Source organism: Chelmon rostratus, chromosome 23 (assembly GCF_017976325.1).
Source record: "Chelmon rostratus isolate fCheRos1 chromosome 23, fCheRos1.pri, whole genome shotgun sequence".
NCBI classification, from domain to species: Eukaryota; Metazoa; Chordata; class Actinopteri; order Chaetodontiformes; family Chaetodontidae; genus Chelmon; species Chelmon rostratus.
Genome location: NC_055680.1, coordinates 117,873 through 142,782, shown reverse-complemented (window position 1 = coordinate 142,782; position 24,910 = coordinate 117,873). Strand labels below are relative to the sequence as shown.

Below are 24,910 nucleotides of genomic sequence, written 5' to 3'. Positions count from 1 at the left end.
GACAGAGAGATCACAGACATCAGTCAGGCATTGAATATTTCACTATGCTGCAACCATTACTGCTTTCTGCAGTTGTGACCCAATATCCATTCAGTCTGTAAAAGCTGAAAAATGTTCCTCACCATAACTCTGCGGCTCTTTTGCAGTTCCACCACAATGCCCTGAGGCAGGTAGACTTTGACAGAGTGAACATAAGAGGCCTCTGGATTACCACGCTCCTCGTTTTTAGCCACTATCTTGAAGTAAGTTACCTTGGCAGTGTTACACACCTACAGAATTCAGAAAAACAATTTGAAACAATGTGGTTTCATTTTTTATGTTTCCTATAGTTTAAAAATCATTTATGACAGACACACTGCACAGCAGGCAAAGCAGCCAGTGGCACAAACCAGTGAAATGTGTAATGCAGTTCAAATCCATCTCATACCTCCACCAGAGTGTAAGTGCAGGTACCCATGAATGTGTGCATCACACCATCAAAGGTATAGTAGTGAGGATCTCCAGCCACGTGACAAACTCCTTTGCCTGAGGAGGGAAAGGATTATTTTTGTGATTTATAATTATTAAAGAGAAATTATGAACAAAACCACTCCCTTTGTTAAGTTTACCTGTAGAGTGGCAGTCCAGTACTCCTTCTACAACTTTACACTCCTGGGCAGGGCTGCACTGCCAGGACTCACAGGTGATGTTGTGGTTGCCGTTACACTTGCAGCGCTGCGAGCAGTCCTTCTCAGTGAACCAAATGTCTCCCACCTACACACACATACACACACGGAGACCCACAAATAGCGCATATAAAGTATATATAGAGAAATTCAATGTACGTTCAAACATATTTTCTTGAAAAAAAAAATAGGTTAGGGTTAGGGGTTGACCCTTGAACATTCCACCTGAACACACTTACCGGCCTGTACTTTTTGTCTCCATCAGTACATCCACATTCACTTAACGGGACACATTTGTCTCCACTGAGGATGAGGCCAGGGTCACAGATGCATCCCTCCACACAGGGCTGGTTGCAGGGGCCTCCGTTGCCCACAGGATCCTGACAGCTGGGCTGTGGGCAAGCAGAGCTGCACACGTTGTAATGACTGCCAGAGGGGCACTTCAGAGCTGGAGGGAGGAGGACATTAGGAAAACATATGTTTGTAAGATGTTTTCTAATCTCGAAACATAAAGGATTTCTATTTTTTTTTTTCTTCAAATGTAATGCTGCAATAGATTCTCACACTGGTAAGTCTAAGTGATGGCAAAGATTTCATTACTAATAAATCCTGTGTCAGTGTGTCCAAATAGCAAATATAATTAGCAAAATATCTATATATGTAGCATATGCCATACTAAAATGTTGCTGTTCAGTAGGAAGTGTCTGAAATGCAGTTGTCTATTTCTTGAGCTCGTGGATCAGGAAGACATCCTCTCCCTCATAAAGCAGGATCCTTAGCAGGAGTTGTGTTTCCGTAGATTAAGGAGAAAATTTATTTTCTTAAATCAAGCCTATATAGCGTTTGTTGAACAGCGGCCACTGTGACAACAAGTGGCAAATAAAGGAACAAACAATATAGCATCAATTGACAGAGTCCAAGAACAATACATGGTTTTAGAGAGGAAGAGAGCTTGAAACCTTTGAAGACTAAGCAAGGACTTGATCACCCTGGGACTTGAACCCAGGACCTTCATATCCTCAGGTGAAGGACTGTGAGCCACTGAGGATATGGCTTGCCAAATTCAACAACAATTCAAAGATTTCAAAAGACATTTTTTTATGTACTGCTTGTGTTTGTGAGATAAAAGCAGTTCTGCATTGTGACTGAAGCCTGAAGGTTTGAGGTGGGTGGGCACACAGCAAGCCTTAGTGCTCAATTTGATTTATTATTCAGGCTGTTGTCATTATTTATAAAGGGGCTGATATCAGAGTCCAGTGTGAACTGGTCACGGTTTTGAACTGACTCATATGCACAAAAAAACAATAACAAGTCATTCAACATCATGATGACAGCTTAACTATTCAAAAATCACAATAGTGGCTCCTTTAGGGGTTAGCGTAGATGCTGTTATAGCATCGGTTATATCAGAGAGGGATATTATTTCTTAATTCAAATAAGAGCAAAGAACGGCATGGTCATGATCCGTGCTTGGCATGCCTGTTTTTTGTTGATTCTCCTTTTGTGTCGTCATAGTCTGTTTTGTCATGTCCTGTTTTATTTTGAAGGTTCATGTCATGTTTCTTTTTTTGCTTTACTTCCTGTGTTTTCCTGCCTTTGTAATTGTCTGATTTGTTTCACCTGTGTGTCATTAGTTGTCCTCCCTTATGTATTTAAGTCCATGTCTTCCCCTCAGTCCTTGTCAGGTTGTTGTCTGAGAATCCTTGCCATAACCTCATGCCACTAGTGAGTGGTTTTTCCTTGTGTTGCCTTTGTTCATGTCCATGCCTTGATTCATGTAAGTGTTGTCCAGCGTCATCTAAGTGTTGTCTATGTTCCCTAGCCATGCCATGCTCATGTAAGTGCTTTCCAGTTTTGTCTTTGTTCCCAGGCCAAGTTTGATGTGAGTGTTTCTCTAGTGTTGTCTGAGTCTTTAGCCGAGCCACGTTCCTTATGTGTTCTAGTGTTTTTGCCCAAGAGTGATACCACGTTCCTTGTAAATGTTTGTTCAGTTTTCCCTGTGTTCTTCGTTCCCTGTCTCATGCCCATCTACCCTTGTGAGTGTTTTTTTCATAGTTCCCTGAGTTTTGGATTTTTGTTTCCTTTAGTTAAATACATTTGCTAAAATTGAACCAGTGGCCCCTTGTGTTTTTGGCTCATGTAATTTTGTTCACTCAAACTGTGAGAAGGCAAATGATGAGGCATGTCCTCAGTGGCTCACAGTGTAAGTCACCTCACTTGAAGATATAAAGGTCCTGGGTTCAAATCTCAGGGTGATCCAATCCTTGTCTGCTCTTCTCTATCCATTGTGCTTGGATTCTGCCTATATTCAATATAGCTTTTTATTTGTAACAAGGACATTTCAAGGTTATTTCTTTCAGAAGTTACATAACTGGCTTTAAAATGTAAAGAACTCCACCACACCTTATCATGGCTGTCAGTAACAGTAATTTCCAGGTCAACTCTTTAAAGTTAGTGATCAACATACACCCTCCTTCTTTCGACCCTTAGTGATAGTTTTGTTTTGTCAGGAAAACAAATACTCTTATTGTGGTTTTAATAATAAACTTGGTAGTAGGCACATTGTTAAAGGTCCCCTTTGTTTTCTACACACATGCTCACACTCACACACACTTACGACAGAAGCTATTTTGTCTCCATGCGATGGGGACTCCTGCAGCAGCACACATGTCAGCATAGCTCTCTATGGCCTGGCAAAGAGCCACAATCTGACCTCCATTGGCACACATGTCGTACACACAGTTTCCAAAGTATGGCTCGGGCGGAACAACAGAGTGGCAAGGCTTAAAGATATCTGAGGTCAAAAGCAAAGATACAGGGATTTAGTGGAGGTGAATGCCAGACCTGGGTAAAAACAATGATAAATACATGACAGCAATTTCTAAAACCTAAAATCATACTTAAAGAGGTTATAGTGCTTTTTTCATAACCTATGATGTGTAATAATAATAATTTTGTCTACCATTTTCTAAGCCCTACCTCCATCCCACCTTACACATCTTAGACTACATTCCCCTACAGCCTGCTGCTTCCTGGTCAGGAGTGACATGGTCAGACCCTCAATGCCAAACACCAACACTATAAATAGTTAATCAACATGAATGCTGATTAACATTTGGTGTCTTTTATTGATAAACGAATGAACCCTAGCTGAGATTGTTGTCCACATGGCCTCTGGGTAAAGGAACAGCCTGCAAGATTCACATTGGATGAACACAGGAATGCTGATGTGATCATTTTGCTTCAATATGCTAACTTTGGAACCAGGAACAGCAAACCCCTGAACTAACAGGAACTGTTTCCTAATATAAATTAATGGTCTTATTTTTTTCTTTGGAAAGAGACATGTCACACTGCAGTCACCTAATAATCCATTCCATGAGAGTTGGCTGATTGACGCAGGCCTTACAAACCTAACAATCATCAAGCCTGTAAGTACTTTATGTTTGCTAGCTACATTAACCCATGAAGAACATTAGGTAAGGATGGAGGTGGGTGCTGTCAGTGCTTGTTTTATTGATTGATCCTGCTAGAACATCTTTCAGCACATGGCAAACTGGGACAAGATGTGTGTGTGTGTGTGTGTGTGTGTGTATCATACCATTGGGATTAGTGATCATGCCACAGCTGGTCGGCTTCTCAGCCTCCTCCTCCACCTCTTTATCACAGTCTTCCTGGCCTCCACCATTGGTACATCTGGAAAAAAGGTGGACACTTCAATAGAATGAAATAAAGTGATGATTTTTGTTATGAGCTTGAGTGTGTGCATGATTGTGTATGCCCTCTGCCATCCCAACACTTCATCAGCATCATATCTCAAAACATGTTGGTCAGATTACTGTGAAATTTGATGTAGATATTCTAGGTTACCTGGGGATAAACCATGTTTGGTGACCTTGGTGAAGGTGTAGCCAGCATAAACAAATACAAGTCAGCTGAAAAACATTGAGGGGTGGGTGACAGTATCTCTATCTAATTCCTCACATGGTAAATTTTGCATCACCAACATTTCTCTCAATTGCTCTCAGAGGATTACTGTTTTCATTTACTCATAATTCAATTTCACTTTCTTGTTTTGTCAATCACTGTTAAGATACTGTTAATGAAACTCTGTACCTGTTGTGGCAATTTCCATTAAAAGCCTGCTCCTCTGATTTTCTATTCTCTAACAGAAATAACAGTTTTTGTTGTTTTATTGTATCAAGAGCTAAACAGTGGTCCAACAACTGCAAAGTAAAGGCAATTGAAAATTATGAGTAAATTCATTAAATTAAATTAAATTAAATTTATATTGCACCAAATCACAACAGAAGTTTTCTCATGACACTTTCCACATAGAGCAGGTACAGACTAAACTCTGCATCTACAGAGACCCAACAATTCCCTAATTAGCAAGCACTTGGCGAACAAAGAATATAGTTTTTCTGTTGAAGAAGATTAAGTGAGAGCAGAGTGGTGAGTAAGGGTAAATCCCAAATCTCTTAAATTGCATCCACGCTTCCCTCACTTGTGTCTTTTTCTTGCTTTTTAATCCCTCCCACCAAGGATGCATGGGGAGACACAAAAAAAAACCCATGTAGGAAGAGAAGACACATTCTTTCCTCTGATGTGTCACATGAAGCCACGTCCATTTCTGATGATGAATCAGCTGTCAGTCAGCTTTAACAGCAGTAGAGACTTTTGATAAATTTGTTTCTGCACAAATGTGCACTGTGCAAATACTAGCAAAGGCACACAGTCATCAGTGAACAGAGAAGCAGTGCTTTCTTTCCGTTGCCTGCTACCTGTTTAACAAATGCCTGCACATGAATAGCAACTCTGTTGTATTCTGTATTTACAGTATACTGTGTACTGTGTCCTGCTCAGAGGCATGGAACCATTTTCTGCTTGCATTTGTATTTATCAATATCCTGATTGTGAAATCAGTATGTAATAACCCAAAATGTGATTATAGTGTGTTTTGAATACTGAAAATACTTTATTAGACTAAATGTTTCAGGGAAGTTGAATTTATGCACCCCATATCTATTTGAGATGGGCTGAAAGATGGGGGATCTGAGAAACTTCCGGTTCAAATGAGGAGCGAGGAAATATCATAACTATGCTGTACTGATGGAATTAGTGCTGTAGAAATTGACATCATTCTAAATTTAGCAAGAGGTAAACACTAAAGAAGTGTTAAGTTTATCTCTAATATAAGGCTATTATGTGTGAATGGGTGAATGTAGGCTCATATTGTCAAGCACTTTGAGTGGTTGAAGACTAGAAAAGCGCTGTATAAATACAGTCCATTTACCATTTACCATATTATAAACAAAGTCCTGGTTCTTTTTACTGTTGCAGTAAATAAAGCAACTATTTACCAATAAGTGAAGTGTCTATGTTTGACTGACACAAGAGAGTGCACTTCAGTACTTATATGCTGTGAGGTGACTCACTCAGGGCGTGGGTCATGAACATGCCAGCTGTCTCCCAGTTCATTGGTGTTAGCAGCCGGTTCATTGTCTGGCTTCAAGTTGTCATCTTTGGGATTTCCATTGAAATTTCCTGCCAGGGCAACAAACAATCAGACTCATCACAGAGTGATCAGTAAACATGCTGAAAAAGACACTCAGATTGCCTTTGTGTGAGCATTTTGGTTTTGAGTTGGACAACTACTGAACACTGAGGTAAAAAAAAAGTCTGAGTCATGCTTCAAAATTTCAGTTTCAGAGGTATGATGTTTACAGATTGTAGTATGAAGAACCTGGAACATAACTAAAAATCATACTGGTTCTTACCACACATGCCACAGAGTGAGCCATTGTAGGAGATTGGCACAGTCACGTCAGCATGGTGGTTACCATTGAAACGCACCCTCAGTCCAAAGGATGTCTCCAGGACAACAAACTTGCCACTCAAGTAGATCTTAATCCCACTAATGGAGGTGACAGGTGGGACAACCAGTGTCCCATTGACCTGAATAACAGACATATTTATTCTGATGGTGGATAGAGAGTGCAAAGAAAAAAGGACAGACACTGTCTATATGTGGAGGCATTCATTTAAAGCAGTGGTTACCAAATTTTTACTGTTATGTTAATTCCCAAATGTTCCCAAATGTATCAGATTCGTGGACCTTTCTTGCAGATATTTTGACTTGTCACAGCAGAAAAAAAGTTCTGGTGGAACTAGTAACATTAATGATGATTTAGCTCCAGGAATCATTACAATGTAATGTAGTAATGAATAATATTATTAGTCACACCAGCATTTGTCAAGTAAAAATGGTCTCACTGCACCATTTTCCCCACAGTTTAACAACTATTATACTCATCACATTCTCCCTGGCTCCAAGAAGACTTCCTCAAATATCTTGTTTTGTCTGATCAACATTGCAAAACACAGGGATATTCAATTTACTACTATACAAGAGTAAGAATAGCATTAATTTTCACAGCCAGGACCAGTCATTTTTTGGACATAATTGCACACAAGTGATGACAAATGATTCATTCATCAGAAGTGTTGTTTTCTGTCAATTGACTAATTAAAAATGAAAAAAAATTATTAACTAATTGATTCAACACTAAATATTGCAAGCACAGCAAGCTGGAGGGAGATCTTACTGTATCTCTCCCTCCACATCTGACCTGATAGTACACAGATGCAGCTTACCAATCTGCCATGCAAAACCAAAGCTTTAGTAAATCAATTGCTGAAATAAACAACCATCTCTGTCAGGTAACATACCTGGACTGTGCGGCCCTTTCCGAGGGTGACGGTCACTCCGTTCACATTGATCATCACGGCCCTGACATAGGAAACCTTCTTATTACTTCCTCTGTGTTCATTCTGGGTGTTCACAGTGAAGTATGGCAAGCCAGAGGAGCTGCTGCAAGGTTTGACCAGGGTGTAGGTACAGGCTCCCATGTAATGGTGGGTGTGTTTGTCAAAGGTGGTATAGTGGGGATCACCAGATACCGAACACATTCCTGAACAAAAGAAGTAGCAATTTAGCAGAACTGTGGGGAGTGTGAACCATTGGGGTATAATGACATATCTCACTGATTTCTCATTGTTGTCCTATACTCTGCATGCAGTACATGGAATATATTATGAAACACATAAAACATTCTTTTCTCCCATATTTTCAATTATCATTGCACTATTTAACTCAAAGATTTTGTAAATCAGTGCTGGATTAACCTGACAGAGGGCGACATTCATATTCTCCATCTTGTAGCTGGCAGCTCTCTGGTTTACAGATGGTATTGTGACACTGGATCAGACCTCCACTGTGACACATACACTTTTGCTCACAACCCTCCAAGTACCAGTCATCACCCACCTGCCAAACACAGACACACAAAATTCAAGTTATGCAACGCACAGGCAACTGCATCAGGCCTCCACCAAAACGGTGTTGTCCAGGTCAGATACATTCACAGCCCATTTGTCTGTTCAGTATGTACAGTAACTGTGAGTCCTCTCAGTTAAAACCTCTCTTAATGGATGTTAAGTGCTTGCTGGTCTGCTCAAAGCTCTGACCAGCATGCACTTTTAGTATGACAATTCAAAGGCCAAAACTGACATTCCACCTGCTTATATTGTGTAATATTATTCGATACATCATGTGACACTGATTTCAAAAAGTTGGGAAACTGTTTTAAGTCCATATAATAATAATAAAAAAAATGAACCTCGCCCCATCTTAGCTTGTGAATGGTGGAGCCTTTCAAGGATGCACCTTTCCTCCTCAATCATGATATTCTCATCTGTTACCAATTAATCAGTTTAATCAGTCAGTTGTGGAACGCTCAGCTTTCCTCTTTTGTTGCCCTTGTCCCTACTTGTTTGAAACATGTTACTGGCATCAAATTCAGAAAAAAATATTTACAAAAATCAATGAAGGTGATGAGGTAAAACATTAAATATACCCCTTTTTGTACTGTTTTCAATTGAGTATAATTCTAAAAGGATTATCAAGTTATCACATCCTGTTTTATTTATTTTTACACAGTGTCCCACCTGAGCCAGAGTGGTAGGAATTATCATAATTATCTCTGCCCATAATTATTTGTTGTCTTTAAAGTGCCTACGTCAGGACACCCATAAACAAATTATAAAGGTGCACAGCATATAACCTCGATTCATTCGTTCATTTCCAGCCAAGGACCTTTGTTGCATGTAATACCTCTCTTTCTCCCCCACATATCCTGTCTTTGGGTCAGTAGGTAAGTACAGTATTTCAACTAAATCAAATAAAGGCAAAATGCCAAATGTTCCCAATTTGAGATTGCATTTTGTTTGGCCTGCATACATTGAGACACATGGGCATTTGAAGGTATAAATGCCACGTGTGAGGGAAACATACCTAAAACATGCATTCATGTTTGTACCTAAAGGAGTCAAAGCAATAACACGGACTTACTGCTATATTTTGGTAAAAGAACGAAGGTAAACTTTTCAGTGTTTCTTAAATAAACACCATTTATTGTAATGGAGTTTGTTAGATGACTTGCATTATTCTAACTTTACACCATTGTAACAAATTTTCTCTGCTGATAGGTCTATGCCAGGCAAGTCCAAACTATTCCATAAAGGGCTGTGTGGCTGCAGGTTTTCATTCCAACCAAGATTCCAACCAAGGAGGAGCACACCAGGCTGGACTCTATTCTTGTTGTGTTCATGCTATCTAATACCTCCAAAACTCACTTAAACCATAGAGCAAAGTCAGCAGGAGGTCGGTAAGTTTTTGCCCAGGATAAATGGAAGATGATTAAAATCACTTGGAGGTTGTTCCCACTTACAGGGTGATAGGATCCACTGATGTCCACACAGCCACAGTCTTTCAGTGCCACACACTCGTCGTTACTGAGGATGAAGCCTGGGTTACACTCACAACCCTCCACACATCTATCGTTACAGCTGACCACACCCGAGCATGTCTCTGGACACGAACTCACACACAGAGAGTAGGAGCTGTTGGGAGGACAGACCAGGGCTGCATGGAGAAACAGAGGGATGACAGACGATGAACACATTAAGCAGAGGCAGTAGGATAAAGAAAAGGATGAAAAGATGAATGTTCTGGTTCAATAACACCCCGGTGCAGTAACCTACTGGCTTAAGGCCAGCATATATGTATGTCTCTTCTCAGGTGTTGCAGTGGTTAAGCTGATTCTACATAGAGAGGAAGTGATATGCAGGTCAGTGAGTATGGTCAACAATATCAGTCTGCAGACTTGAAGAGAACACTTATTTTGTGTGTGTGTGTGTGTGTATACACACATGTTATATATGCAAAAGTTTTAGGCAGGTGTGAAAAAATGCTGTAAACTAAGAATGCTTTCAAAAATATAGATATAATTGGTTGTTTTTACCAAATCAATATTTGGTGTTACTACCCTTTGCCTTCAAACCAGCATCAATACTTATAGCTATACTTGCATACTGTCAGAAATTTTGTAGGATTATAGTCAGTTGTATGAGCAACCAGTTATACCACACACATGCTAATGATCATCAATTTCACATTTAGGTTGAAACATAGTCAGTAAATGAAACAGAAACAGCTGTGTAGAAGGCTTAAAACTGGGTGAGGAACAGCCAAACTCTGCTACCAAGGTGAGGTTGTGGAAGACAGGTAGAGAGCAGTACAATAATGAGTGTCTGCAGGCATCAGTGAAGCATGGTGGAGGTTCCTTGCAAGCTTGGGGCTGCATTTCTGCAAATGGAGTTGGAGATTTGGTCGGGATTAATAGTGTCCTCAGTGCTGAGAAATAGTGGCAGATACCTATCCATCATGCAATACCATCAGGGCGGTGTATGATTGGCCCAAATTTATTCTGCAGCAGGACAACGACCCCAAACATACAGCCAATGTCATTAAGAACTATCTTCAGCCTAAAGGAGAACAAGAAGTCCTGGAAATGATGGTATGGCCCCCACAGAGCCCTGATCTCAACATCATTGAGTCTGTCTGGGGTTACATGAAGAGACAGAAGGATTCGGGGAAGCCTACAACTGCCAACTGACTGTGCCTCAGGAGGTAGTGTGGTCGATGTTTCGATCCCTGGCCTTGGCAGTCTACATGTCTACACAGTCTACTTTGGGCAAGATACTGAACCCCAAGTTGCTCCTAATGCTGTGCATCGCTGTGTGCTGCTGTGCATCGGTGTGTGAGTGTGTTCTGGCTAGCTACCTAGCTTGTGAATGGCTTGTGTTGTAAACCTATTTACCAACCATAAGGTAAGTGGCTGAGGAGACCATTACTGGGGGATTGTCTTGACACCACTGACTGCATCACTTACTACATTAACTTTGTTTATTTCAAGTAAGGTACTTCCCCGGAAGAAAGGTCTGACTGAATGAGAAGAGGAGGGTTTTTAGATCTGGGGAAGCTGGAAGGAGGTTGAGTAGACTGCCACCTGTCTGCATGGACCATCAGCTACCTCATCAACAGACCACAGTATCTGAGTCTTCACAGTGGTGGCAGTCTTATGTGGTAGATTGCAGCACAGGGGCTCAGTAAGGTACAGTGCGCTTTCCTTTCTTCTTTACCCTGTACAGATCAGACTTCAGACACAACACTTGACAGCTGTCACCTCCAGATGCTGTATCAGATGTTCATGATACACTTGTTGGACAAGTATCACAGGGGAACAGTCTGGAATACAGGGGGGTCATCACCAACTTTGTTAAATGGTGTGAACAGAACCTCCTGCACATAAACGCCAGCAAACAAAGGAGCTGGTGACAGACTTCTGTAGGAAGGCACCACAGACTATACCAGTGAACATTCAGGGTTTGGACATTTGAGGTCCTTTGGAGTGTGCAGGACACTGTTAAAAACATTTTCTGACACTTCAATTTTCTAATCAGTGGTCTGCTGGGGATGTGGGAGCTGTGAGAGGGACAGAAAAAGACCGAGCAAACTGGCTAGAAGAGCTGGCTCTGTCCTGGACTGCCCTCTGGACACCATCAAGCAGGTGGGTGAGAGGAGGCTGTTAACCAAGCTAACATCAATTATGGACAACCCCTCTCACCCCCTGCATGAGATGGTGGGGGCCTTAAGTGCCTTCAGCAACAGACTGCAGCATCCACTGTGTAAGAAGGACTGCTACCTCAGGTCCTTCATTCCAAGGGTTGTCCGGCTGTCATTTATTGTAGCTGTACTGTGTTGATGTTGTTTTCACATCACAAACCTTGTTTTTGCACTACTGCTTTATTTATGTTGACATTTGCTAAGGGACAGGGTTGCAAGAAGATAATAATTCCTCATGAACAGTTTATAATATTAAAATACTAAAGACTTACGGCAGAGGTCTGCAGTCCTCCATGGGTAAACCTTGGCTCCGGCACTGAGGCAGGCATCAGTATAGGCCTGCAGGTGGTCACACAGTACATGCTGCTGGCCATTGAACTGGCACATGTCATACACACAGCTCTTGAAGAATGGAGTGGGATTCACCACATTGATGCACTCCCTGGAACAGTAAAACACCCACTCAGTGTGTGGAGAAGAATGCTGATGGTCCAACACAGTGCAAAGGTCAGTGAAGCAGAAAGAAGCAGTGGTATGGGAATTAGCATTATTAGAATTTAAAAAATAAAATTACAATGTTAATTACTATGTTACACATTCCTGATATTCCTGATATTCCTGATGTGTGTGTGTGTGTATATATATATATATATATATATATATATATATATATATATATATAGCACAAATCAATTGTTGAAACAGAGAAATTTCATTGCTTTTAAAAACTATACCAAAACCAATTAAATGAGTCACAATTTGTTAAGTCATCACGTTATTTACATTTTCCGACAGGTTTTTGGAAACAGGGTTATACAGTATATACTCTATTGCCAGCAACATTTCTACACTTTTACTAAGGAGAACAGTACAGACAGATCAAAGAAAATGGAAGAAGATGGAAGAGGAATGACATGCAGCAAAGGTCCCAAGGTTGGATTGAAATTGAGATCATTGTGGTTCATGAAATGAGGTGCCTTAATCCCCGAACCAGAAGGGTTTCCAAAACACATTGTTGATTTGGGTATTTTTTTAGGATTCATTGATACTTAGAAAGAGAGAATCATTTCAGCCTGCAGTTAAAATTGTGTGTGTGTTACACTTGTTCTGGGGACATAAATCCATTTACACAGTCAATCAACTACATCAAGGCACCTGAAAAGGCACCTGGATAGGTCAGTCACTTGGTAATCTGAAAGTTAACATTGAGCATGTTTAGCTGCCTAACGTTTGCTTGTAATAATAATACAGTACATGCTTTGAATTCCTGGGAATACTACTATGCAGACCAGATGGCATACAGTGATGATAGAACGCTCATTGCAACCACAAGTGAGTTGAGACTTGACTTGAATCCATGTGACCGCAGAGTCAGTCAGTTGTTTTACATTGTGAACAGAGACTATGGCGAACAGCTTCAATTCATGCTAGTTACAATGAATTCCACTACTGACTTTTCAGTTCTATAAAGTTTATAAAGGTACACGTCTATAAAGACTTCTTGATAGTTAACTTCTCTTCATTCTTATATTCATTATGTTCAGTTTGTTTCAAGTCCTCTTTCTATGTGGCTAAAAAAACTGTCTCCAAAACAGAAGCAATTGTTGTTACATTACCAAAGCAGAAACAAATCTTTGGCTCGCCAATAAAAACCTTTTAGTAATTAATAATTAATATATATATATATATATATATATATATATATATATATATATATATATATATATATATATATATATATATATATATATATTGTTTTAACTGCTATTGGGGCACTCCATTGATTTTTAAAGACAACATCTTTGATTATGTCATGGTGCGTAGTTTCATATTTTAGTCATATTTCAACTTTTTTTTTTTATTTGACATGACTGTTCAGATTCTGAACCTGCATGTCAGTAAGACGATGGTTTGAGCTAAGCACCTAAACTGAAGAACACCTTGTAGTCTAAAAGTTAGAGTCAATAATTCAATCAATTGTAATTAGTTAATTAGGAGAAAGGGCTGTTTTATCACCTGAAGGGTCCAACAAGGTCTTTGATTTTGCCACATTTTTCTGGTTTTTCCACCTCTGTTTGAAGTTTGGGGTCACAGCCTGGGTCAGGCTCGGTGCCTGGGGTACACCTGATCAATGCAAACACAACAACAGGGCCATTTCTTACATCAACAATACATTCATTTTTTAATTTATCCTCAAGAATTATGTATGGACGAATTTAGATAGTTAGTATGTCATTGAAGACATCTATGGCACTATATTTGTGTATCAGTTCTGAGTACAGTCAGTGATCGCTGACATTTATTTTCTCAAAATTTCTCAAAATTACTCTTTGCATATTATTTAGAATTTCACTCCAAAATATAATAAATGTCCCGGGCAAAAAAAAAAAAAAAAACAAACTTCGAAATGTTCGATTGTGAACTCAGAATTGAGACACAAGTATAAAAATGTATGGTTTACTGTCATCTCCATACTATTAGGATGCATGTAGAGACAATCCATGAGTCCAACCATGAGCCCAGTCACGTGAATCTTAGTCACATGCTTGAATTTCCAAGGAAGTTTCAAGTAAATCCGCACATTCTCAGATTACAGCACAAAGATTAATGTGTGTAAACTCACAATTCATCCTCATCCTCTCCTGCCCACCAGCTGTTCCCAAAATCATTCCCATTTTCTGCTAGAGTACCATCTGGTTTGGTGAAGTCATTGTCTAAGTGCCCATCGTAGTTGCCACAGAGACCACACATCTGGCCGTAGTAGGAGCTGGAGGGCCAAAGACAAAGAGAATACAGGGTTAAGAGATGAAGAGGAATGTCTTAAGAAGACTTAAAAATACAATAGTTTGGCTCTTCAATGTACAAAGTGACTGAATGTGAAAAAAATCTCTTCATCTAACTTACAATTTAGTCAGGGCATCATCAATAGAAAATAACCAAAGTATTAAGAACGTTGGGAGGATTTATTAAAAATAGCAGATCTGAAAGACTACAGATACTAACTACAGCCTACACAGATTGCCAGATGATTTCTTCAGAAGCTTTCACAAAATATACCTCTTTACTTCTGTCAACACACACAGAGATTAAACTATGACCTTCAACAGTTGGATTCAGCTTTTCTATAGACTGTTTTATCTTGTCATCTTGTCATATCTTATTGTTTAGAAGATTTGCTGGGCACCAAGACCATCAAGGATGTGTTTCGACTGAGTGAAGAGTGGGTTTTAGAGGCAGCACGACTGCATATAGGGTCATTTTGAGGTCATAAATGGATATGTATTTATTCTGGGTGGCATTAACTAAGGTGCAGACATGTCCACAAGATGAAAATATTTCAATTTGAGTGAAACATTTAATTAATGACCCAAACTGATGAATACATGGAGATCAGAAGAACAGGAGAGGGGTCTGGAGGAAAATAACAGATTGCATTTGCTCTTTGGGGAAAATAACAGTGGACTACATGACATCTCTTATGGTCATATTCAAATGAGTAATAGGAAGTTAAACTTGTTTCTCCAGTCTAACTACACCTTTAGTGTTCATCGTATCAGTAAAAAAAATTAGACTGGCAAAGGCTCCAGAGCTCCATAAAATGTAAAATCATGTGTCTAATCAGAAGCACAATTGTTTTCATATGTTTCCACATTTTGTGTGTTTCCAAAGAAATTATCAATTCCATTTAAGTGTCCCAGATATATCTGTTTTAGAGGCTTTCTTGCCCAAATTCCACACTCAGAAAGCTACTGGGAGGCTCTGATCTAGATTAGGACACCTTGTCAGATCGATTCAAACTAAATTTCTCCATGGTTCCTGAGTTCCTACTTTGGTCTATACTTTTTAAAATGTTTTCCTTAATTATCAATGAATAGATGGAAACATTTACCTGCAGTATTATATGTGAATGTGTAACAGTTTTCTAAATAACCAAAGGAATTAGTAAGCAAGGAGACCTTCAAAGGCCTATCAAAACAACAAAGGGTTATTTATATTCAGACACTGCCATATTTGATAAACATTGAGTGTTATCACCTGATTGTGAAATTCAAACAAATCTCTATACCAACCTGGGAACTGAGATCTGGGCATAATGGTTTCCATCCCAGCGCACCTTGAGACCGAAGGTTGTCTGCAAGGTGATGTACTGACCAGCAAGACTGAGAGAAATAAGAGGAGAGGGGGAGTGAGGGAGGGCCACCCGCAGTCCATTCACCTGCCAGAGGGAAGGACAGAAAGACAGCATAAAGACAATGTTAAACAGAAGTTAAATATAGAGTTAATATTTGTTTATAGTCTCCTTTCAACTTTTCAAATTTGATGCATCACGGATCATAAGATTAATTTCTAAAAACCCTGCACACAAGGATTTAGATCTCTGGTTGTCCAGCTTTGGGGGATAAGATGACAGAGCATTGAAACTGAGCAAACCAGTTTAATCTGTGGATGATGTAAAGGAAACAATGAGGACAGATTTCTGGGATTAATGCATTACAAAGAGATCAAAGTCAAGTAATGAGGATGAGATGAAAAAAAAGTGAATAAGAGGCAGGCTTTGAATTGTTTTTCCTCTAGATAAAGAAGATTAAGATTGAAATAACAAGAGTGATACAGCTGGTGTGGGTGTGTGTGCATGTGTCTGTGTTTGTGTGTGTCTGTAACACATGTAAATGCACATGATTTGGCCTGTCATCCTCTTATGATAAGATAGTTTGTAAAAGGTATCTATAAACACAGAATACAATGTGTATTGTGCATTGTAAAGTTGCACATACTGACCAGAGTCTTCCTGGCTTTCATCAGGGTCACAGTGATTCCGTTCACAGTGACATAGAGTTTTCCCAGGTAGGACACTCCTGACACTCCTCTCTCCTCATTCTTTCCCTCCACTGAGAACCAAGGACCTGCATAGGGAGAACACCATACAAAACCAAGGGTCTTACTAAAATTAATACTGTCTTATATAATTGTATTGTTGTCAGATTTGATATTTTTTAGTCAAATATTGATATATTATTATTATTATATAAATATTATCAGCCTTAAAAGTTTAGCATGGCTTGACCAGGCTGTCCCACCTGAGCAGGTGTGGACTAAAGCACATTTCAGTAACAGATCCTATTAGGGGCAAAATACCTGATAGCTACCTGTCATGTGTTGCAATAGTTTGATTAATGTAAACCCCAAATTCACATGCTGTTGGTCAGTAAGCAGGTTTCTCTCCTAGCTACTGCAGTCACAGGTAGTGCATTTACATTCACAAAAACTAGACCATTAACTAATTTTTGCATTATAGGCCTTTTAACATTATGTGAATAAAAACTATAAGTGAATTAATCGTAAAATGTCCAAAAACCAGATGTGCCTACATAAGAAAATTGTGTTTCTCTTTGAAAAAATACTTCATACAAGACAGTGTACAAGACTGTGCAAAGAATTGGATGAGTTAGACTGATGACTACTGTAGTTATTTTAATGTATCACATAGTTGTAGTGCCATCTCCTGGTGTAAGGATATCAGAGATCATAGGATCATTTCAAGTAGATATGTGCACGTGTCATCTGAATACAGTTGTTATTGCACAAGACTTGTTGCATGTTGGGAATGTTGCAATTATTTTACCAGGTTAGGTGAGATGATATTAAAAAACTATTTTCTTTATCCAAGTTGGTGAAGATGAATTTCAAGGAGTGGTGTAATAAAGTGTTTTACAGAAATTCAAATGGTTGAAAATCTGTTCAGGTGCAATGAAAACATAAGACGTATGAATGTATAAACCTGTCCCTACCTGTGTTATTCTTGCAGGTTCTGGCCAGTGTGTAGGTACATGTTCCCATGAAGCTGTAGAACTTCTTGTCAAACGTGTTGTAGTGAGGATCTCCAGACACCACACAGTCCTGAGAGCCTGAGACAGAGGGATAAGCAGAACATGCAGACTATCAGACTACAACACAGGTGAGCTAGCAACCTAATATTTTTGCTAACACTGGCTACGAGCAGCTGAGTGACTGCTTTCCTAAACCTTAAACTATCAATATAACAATGACTGAATAACAGTTCAGTTAACTATTACCCAAATTTTACTCTCCACAGACAACTGAGTAACATGTTTGAGCTTTACAGTAAACAAGAACTTCTGCATTCTGTTACAGAAATAAGAAAACCTCATTTGAAATTACTGACAATTGTAGTATCACAAATAATCTGGACAATACAGCTATCCAGCTGAGTTACCGCTTGGTTTGTTGTGTGGTTGGTGTAAACTTACTTGTGGGATAGCATCCCAGCTCTCCATCCTGGAGTTTACACTCTTCCTTTGGGGGGCATTCAGACTCCTCACAGCGAATGATGGAAACATCACATCTGCACTTCTCCTTACAGTTATCTACATAAAACTCTTCTCCAGGCTGACAAACACAGACAGGCATGTACATGCACAGACACACAGAAACATTTGAACCGTGTAAGCAGCAAACTTGATATGAATATGATAATGACATATACTCAGTTGAAAATAGTACAAAGACACAAACAGACATGCTTGTGTGTGTGTGTCATGCAGTCCCTAGCCCCTAGAATTAATTAATTAATTAATTAGTGTCCCAACAAAATATATATTAATATTTATTTAAGAAATAACCCTAACCCTAACCTAAGCGTTATTCAAACCTTAACCTTAAAGGCAAGTCTGAACCTTCTATCTCACAATGCTTAAATATTCCCATAACAGTTTAAAAACACAAAGATAGAAATACAAGCCTGCCCCCCCACAAAAAAACAAAACAAAACAAACAAAACAAAACAAAAACACACAAACACACATACGTACCTCATAATACTGGCCGTTGGTGGCATTGCAGCCACAAGAACTCTTCATGACACATTTGCCAGCACTGAGGACATAGCCAGGATTACACATACAGCCCTCTGAGCAGGGCCCATCACAGACGGGAGGGTTCCAAGAACATGTCTCTTGACAGGGGTCCATACAGGGCTCATAGTGGCTGTTGGGGGGGCAGATCACAGCTACGGGTGGATGGGAGACTGAAGTCAGTGATAATGCCAAAGAGGTATTGTATATGCTTGGAAAACAGAAGCAAACAATAACAGGGCTAATGGCAAAATACGACTATGCTTAGAGCATGAGATGCTACACAGTATGCTCCTCAGCCATTGTGTGAATGTCCATTGTCCATTTACCATTTTAAAAAGTTATAAATGAAATTATACATATTATAAATGGATTTTCATGATTTTCTGAAACACGAACATTTACCTGACCTAGTTGCATATTGACTGCAAATGTAAGATAAACTGGATCTAGTCCTCCTGGTATTTCTGTTGCTTTGGAAGCATGATGTTATCATTGTTACCCTTGCTTCAATCAAACTTGCTTCATAAAACTGAGGAACATATGAATAATCCTATTTTTGTTCATGTTAATGCCTATGCTGTTTTGGTCATACTCTGAAGATTTTCACCTTGGCAATAGCAGTATAATTTCAGTAAAATACATTAAAAAATGTAATGCAGTGTCAAATCCATGTGTTCACCCAATACTCACGGCAGAAGGTTTCATTCCTCCAGTGGCCAATGTTAACCCCACGGTCCTGGCATTCATTGACATAGGCTTCGATGGCTTCACACAGAATCTGCTTGGCTCCATCAAGCTCACACAGATCGAAGACACAGTCCCTGAAGTAATTCTGAAGAAACATAGTTTGTTGGGTTACATTTTTTAATTCTGCTTTTTCATCTTAAACCACAAATTTTTATTTATGTCTCCCTCATTTTATACTACAACTACTTTTATACTTATTTGATTTTGTCGACAAGCTAGCTAGCCTCTTAATGCTGTTGTTGTTGCGCTATATCACGAGCGCTATATCGGCATTGCTGTCGTTGCGTAATGTTACTGTCTTGGTGCACGTCGGTGCAGAGAGAGTCGCTGTTAATTACTATCACTGTCTGTGTAGATTCAGATAAAATCACATAGAGCGACGTATAATTATAATCCTCTTTTTAGCGTGCAATTTCAGTCAAGTTGAATTTAGACTTTATGCTGGTTTTCCTCAGAGAACAATGCATAAACATAACATTTTATTACCCTCATTGCTCTCACAGTAACGTTGTAATGTTAGAGCATGTTCTCTTGTAGTTCTTCTGAATATCATTATTGTGCTTATGATGATGATGATTATTATCGTTATCATCCTGGAAATAGTGACCAAACACAACAAATTAACCTACAGTTATTGATCACATGGTTACTATCTGAAGGCAACAGCCTGAATCTCCAGCTGTACCCCCGGAGGACCTCCACAGATGAACCAGGGCTGTGAAGCTGCATCCCTGGTAGTGAAGCCTCCCTCACTGCTTTCAGCCACTCAGGGGACCCTTTTCACTGCGTCAGCATCTACAGCGTCAAGGTGCTCGGGAGGAAGCGGGGCCTCTTTTCAGCCGCCTGCTGTTTACTCTGGTGAGTTATCATGATGAGGTTATTTTTCTTATCCAGAAATACAATAATCTGATGCTGTGACAAGTTACACTCTGGCAGGTGTGCTATTTTTCTGTCTGTGATGTTGTGTGTTCTTGAATTTGCTGTACTCTTATATTTACCAGGGTGTGGATGAGCGCAGTGTCCCAGGGATGGACCGAGTGGACAGCCTGGCAGAGTATTTGATGGGGCTGAGGACTCAAACTGGACACTTGCTGCTGGTCCTGTGGCAGGACCAGCAGCGAGTCCAACTTTAGAGTCCATCTTTGTCAGACTCTGTAACATTAAGAGCCCTAAAAAACAGGCAGTTAACCTCTGACAAGATGGACTCAGATTCTCAGACACTACATTAAGATCAGGCAGCTGGTCCTGGGTAATGGTACGGTCATGCACAACACTACTCTGCACTTGTTTGATGTGAATCAGACAGTGGCACAACAAGCGACTGACGAGGCAGAAATGTAGTATTCTGCTGCAAGGAGTCAACCTGTCTGCTGCCTCTATTCCTGCTGCTCCTGTGTCTGTTCCACCTGTACAGCCACTCCCCACAGCCTGCTTCTTCTATCAGCCCATTGCTGTAATAATTTAATTATCATCCCATGTAACAGGTCTGGTATTTCAGGAAAGTCAGCATTACAGAAATAACATACTGTATATACTGACAAATATTGTGTGTTCCTGGCAAAGTGTGTAGTTATTGTGTTTTAGTGTATATATATACATATACATATATATATATATTGTAGAGCAGTGTTTTCTAGCTTTAATTATTATATTTTGTATTCAGTTTATTTATTAAATTTATTTTATATATTTCTTTCATTAATTTCTTTCTGTGTGTGTGTGTCATAGTTACAATTGTGTGCATGAGAGAGAATTAAGGTGTATATTTTCTAATAAATTTGAAATATATTTCTAGAGCAGTACTAATGAATCATTTCTACTAAACATATCTGTAAAAACAGGAGTCAAGTAAAGTTTAGCTTTTTGCAACCTCAAGCAGACAATGAAATAACAAGAAAGGAACCAAAAAGTTGCAAACAGTTCCACATTGTACAGTCAGCTGGACAAGGCAGATGCATTGTTGCAGTGCTGTATTCCATTAGTTGTTAATTAGATTGTGTCCTTGAATTGCATCTATTTCTAAAGAAAACACACAAAGTTACATGTGTGTATGTGTGGTTCTCAAATGTTGCTATTCAAAATAACCCACTTTCCTATTTGTGTTTTCCTTTTTAAGTGATTTTTGAACGATTCATAACACTTTGTAAGAGTTCGGGTTAGTGGAAATATGGTCCATGTTGGGATTGAACCGGCGACCTTTGGAACCAGAGTCCCCCTACTGTACGCCAGCAAAAGTTCACGTTTGGATGTATTTCTCAAACTATTAGCATAAAAACTCAGTCCCATAACTTCCGGCGGGCAACAGAGTCGATAATCACTGTCATTTCACTTTGTTTCCTCCTTTTTTCTCTCTTTTTCTTCCTTTTTCTCCTTCCCCCTTCTTCCCCTTCTTTCCGCTTCTTCCCCCCGCCATACAGTGGCTTGTGATCGGAAGGTCTGGCAGAAAAAATTTGGGTGTGGTGGAGTATCCTCTCCCCCTCCATTATCTGGCTGATGTGCCCTTGAGCAAGGCACTTAACCCCCCAATATGCTCCCCGGGTGCTTGAATGCAGCCCACTGCTCCTGTGTGTTTCACTGCATTTTGCATGTTGCATGATTGTGTTTCAGTAAATCAGTGATGGGTCAAATGCAGAGAGTAATTTCCCAGTTTGGGATCCATCCATCCATTATCTATACACCGCTGAATCCTTTGCAGGGTCACGGGGGGGCTGGAGCCTATCCCAGCCGTCTCTCGGGCGAAGGCAGGGGACACCCTGGGCAGGTCGCCAGCCTACCACAGGGCTACATATACAGACAAACAACCACGCATTCACACCTACGGACAATTTAGAGTTATCAATTAACCTCAGCATGTTTTTGGACTGTGGGAGGAAGCCGGAGAACCCGGTGAAAACCCACGCTGCACAGGGAGAACATGCAAACTCCACACAGAAAGACCCCTGGCGGGATCGAACCCGGGGACCTTCTAGCTGTGAGGCGACGCTGCTAACCACCGAGCCACCGTGCAGCAGTTTGGAATTATTAAAGTAAATAAAAAAAAAGAGCTGGAAAAGTCAGGGAATCTGCATATGTAAATATTTTTCAGAATTGGCAGTTTGTGTGTGTGTGTGTGTGTGTGTGTGCGTGCATGTGCGTGTGTGTGTGAAGCATAGTGACTAACATTGGGGTTGATTTTGGGGTGACACGCAGCAAAGGGAGCATTTTTGTCCAGCAGGATGCCACAGAATCCAGAGCTCTCATACATTTCCTGCTCTTCTTCATTACACTCAGGGATGGTAGTGTTGGGTTTCTTGTTACACCTATCAACACAAACAATCACTTGAATAAGGTCTGAGTGTGTTAGTTAGTTTTTGTAATTACAATGAAGGGGCAACTGATCTGTACCCATTTATTTAGTATGGAGACAAAAGTATTCAACACTACATACATCAAAAAGACATTACAAACTGAACAAAAAAAAAAAAAAGAAAAATCATAATAAATGACAAAAAAATAAATAATAGACAACATGAATTGAGAAATATTCTAATACATTCTACAGCTTGGCTCAGTATTATGAAATGTATTTTCATGTGGATTCTTATCAAAACAACAGGTTATTTCAGCTTTTTCTATTTAATTCATAGCTCTTACTGAAAAACTGTGAAAACTGTTTGTGATTTAGATGACCTGACCAAAGAGCCTAGTACAGTCAGACAAACTCCTTAAAGTGTGCATATGGAGAAATATTAAAGTATGCTACTTACTCTGGGTCAGTACTCCAGCTGTGCCCAAAGTCATTGGCATTGTTGGTCAATGATCCATCTGGTTTACGAAAATCATCTTTGGTATCTCCATTGTAATCTCCACACAGTCCACACAGCTTGTTCTTATAGCTGCCGGTTACAAGAAAATCTAAAAGTTATCAATTTGTGGAAGTGAGCACAACAATTCAGTTAAAGCTCCATCTTACCATGTCTGACAGTTTGTGCCTAATTTTAATTCCAAACAAGTACTAAGATAAGAACAAATGTTCCAGAGTATCCAGTGTCAGCATCTGTCCAGTCTTCACTCACTCTTTGGTCACTTTGATGTCCATGAAGTGGTTTCCATCATAGCGAACAGTTACACCAAATTTCATGGACACAGTGTAGTACTTTCCTGCCTTGAACACAGAAACACTAGGAACCGGAGTCACTGGAAGGTTTACAGATGTCCCATTCACCTGCATGGGGGAAAAATTGTGTGAGACAGTAGCAAGTGAGTGATTACTGAAGAAACAGAAACAGTCCATTATTAAAAACTCTCCATATATAGACACTGATAATTACAATGGCATTAGCATTGTGTGAGACAGTAGCAAGTGAGTGATTACTGAAGAAACAGAAACAGTCCATTATTAAAAACTCTCCATATATAGACACTGATAATTACAATGGCATTAGTAACTGAAAAGGTTCATGTTGTGCGGCAACTGTTGTTCCTCCCCTCCTTTCTTACCTGGACAGTGCCACCTTTGAGGATGGAAATCTTCTCCATATGCACATATACATGTACGGCTTTCACATAGGATATGGTAGGCCTGTTATAGCGATTTTCATTGTCGGCATGGACCTCAAAGTATGGAATTGTCTCATTGCAGGATCGAGACATCAAATAGCTGCAGTTACCCATGAAGTTGTACTTGCGTTTGTCAAAGGTGGTGTAGTGGGGATCACCAGATGCTATGCATGTGGATGTATCTATGGGAATAAAATGACAGTGAGAAATTGTAATGTTAGCAGTTTGTTACAAATATGTTACACTGGGCTGACGAGATGAAGATTAAGGAAGCCCTAGCTTCTAGCTGTTAGCATTGGGCCATAATTCCCTCAGAGGGACTTCTCACACGTTATTGCGATAACTGTGTATATCCCCCCTCGGCCAGTGCTTCAGCAGCATGCAAGCTCCTGCACACTGTAGCTTCACAGCTGCAGACATTGCACCCCCAGTCCCTCCTCCTCATCCCTGGAGACTTCAATCATGCTTCCCTGTCTTCAACTCTCCCCACCTTCGCCCAGTATGTTATGTATGCCACACCAGAGACAACAAAACACTGGACTTACTGTATGCTAACACAAAGGATGCTTACAGTTCTTCACCCCTCCCCCCACTGGGCCGATCTGATCACAACCTGGTTCATCTGCTCCCTGCCTGCATACCCTTGGTGAATAAACAACTGCCAACTATTAGGCATGTGAGAAGATGGTCAGAGGAGTGCAGCATGGCACTGAAAAACTGTTTTGACACCACTGACTGGGAAGTGTTGTGCAGTTCTCACGGGGAGGAAATCGACAGTCTGTGAACCTGCATCACAGACTACACCAATTTCTGTGTGGACAATACTGGGCCTTGCAGGAAGGTGTTTCCCAAACAACAAACCCTGGGAAACAAGAGGCTATTGAATGGAGAGGGTTTTTAGATCTGGGGACAAAACTGAGCTGAAGTGGGTGCAGAGGGAGCTGAAGAAGGAGATTAGGCTGGGACAGCTACAGGAGCGCTATCAATACAGTCCATTTATCATTTACAACTAAGTGCAAACTGTCTTCAACTTCTGTGCAGAGCTCTGCTTCTGA

The 24,910-nt window shown here is 40.0% G+C and overlaps 1 protein-coding gene across 1 annotated transcript in view; it reads right to left on the bottom strand.

Moving 5' to 3' along the window:
* zanl (zonadhesin, like) overlaps positions 1–24,910 on the bottom strand; it is a 66,130-nt gene that overhangs the window by 10,638 nt on the left and 30,582 nt on the right. Inside the window, 24 exon segments of the mRNA XM_041965652.1 lie at positions 123–269; positions 428–525; positions 609–753; positions 905–1,113; positions 3,283–3,459; positions 4,267–4,361; positions 6,104–6,212; positions 6,446–6,623; positions 7,398–7,639; positions 7,854–7,995; positions 9,458–9,651; positions 11,967–12,136; positions 13,711–13,818; positions 14,318–14,461; positions 15,765–15,910; positions 16,474–16,598; positions 17,484–17,600; positions 17,964–18,102; positions 18,525–18,721; positions 19,260–19,401; positions 22,477–22,615; positions 23,063–23,191; positions 23,372–23,520; positions 23,796–24,037. Of these exon segments, the coding sequence (XP_041821586.1) occupies positions 123–269; positions 428–525; positions 609–753; positions 905–1,113; positions 3,283–3,459; positions 4,267–4,361; positions 6,104–6,212; positions 6,446–6,623; positions 7,398–7,639; positions 7,854–7,995; positions 9,458–9,651; positions 11,967–12,136; positions 13,711–13,818; positions 14,318–14,461; positions 15,765–15,910; positions 16,474–16,598; positions 17,484–17,600; positions 17,964–18,102; positions 18,525–18,721; positions 19,260–19,401; positions 22,477–22,615; positions 23,063–23,191; positions 23,372–23,520; positions 23,796–24,037 (3,683 nt within the window).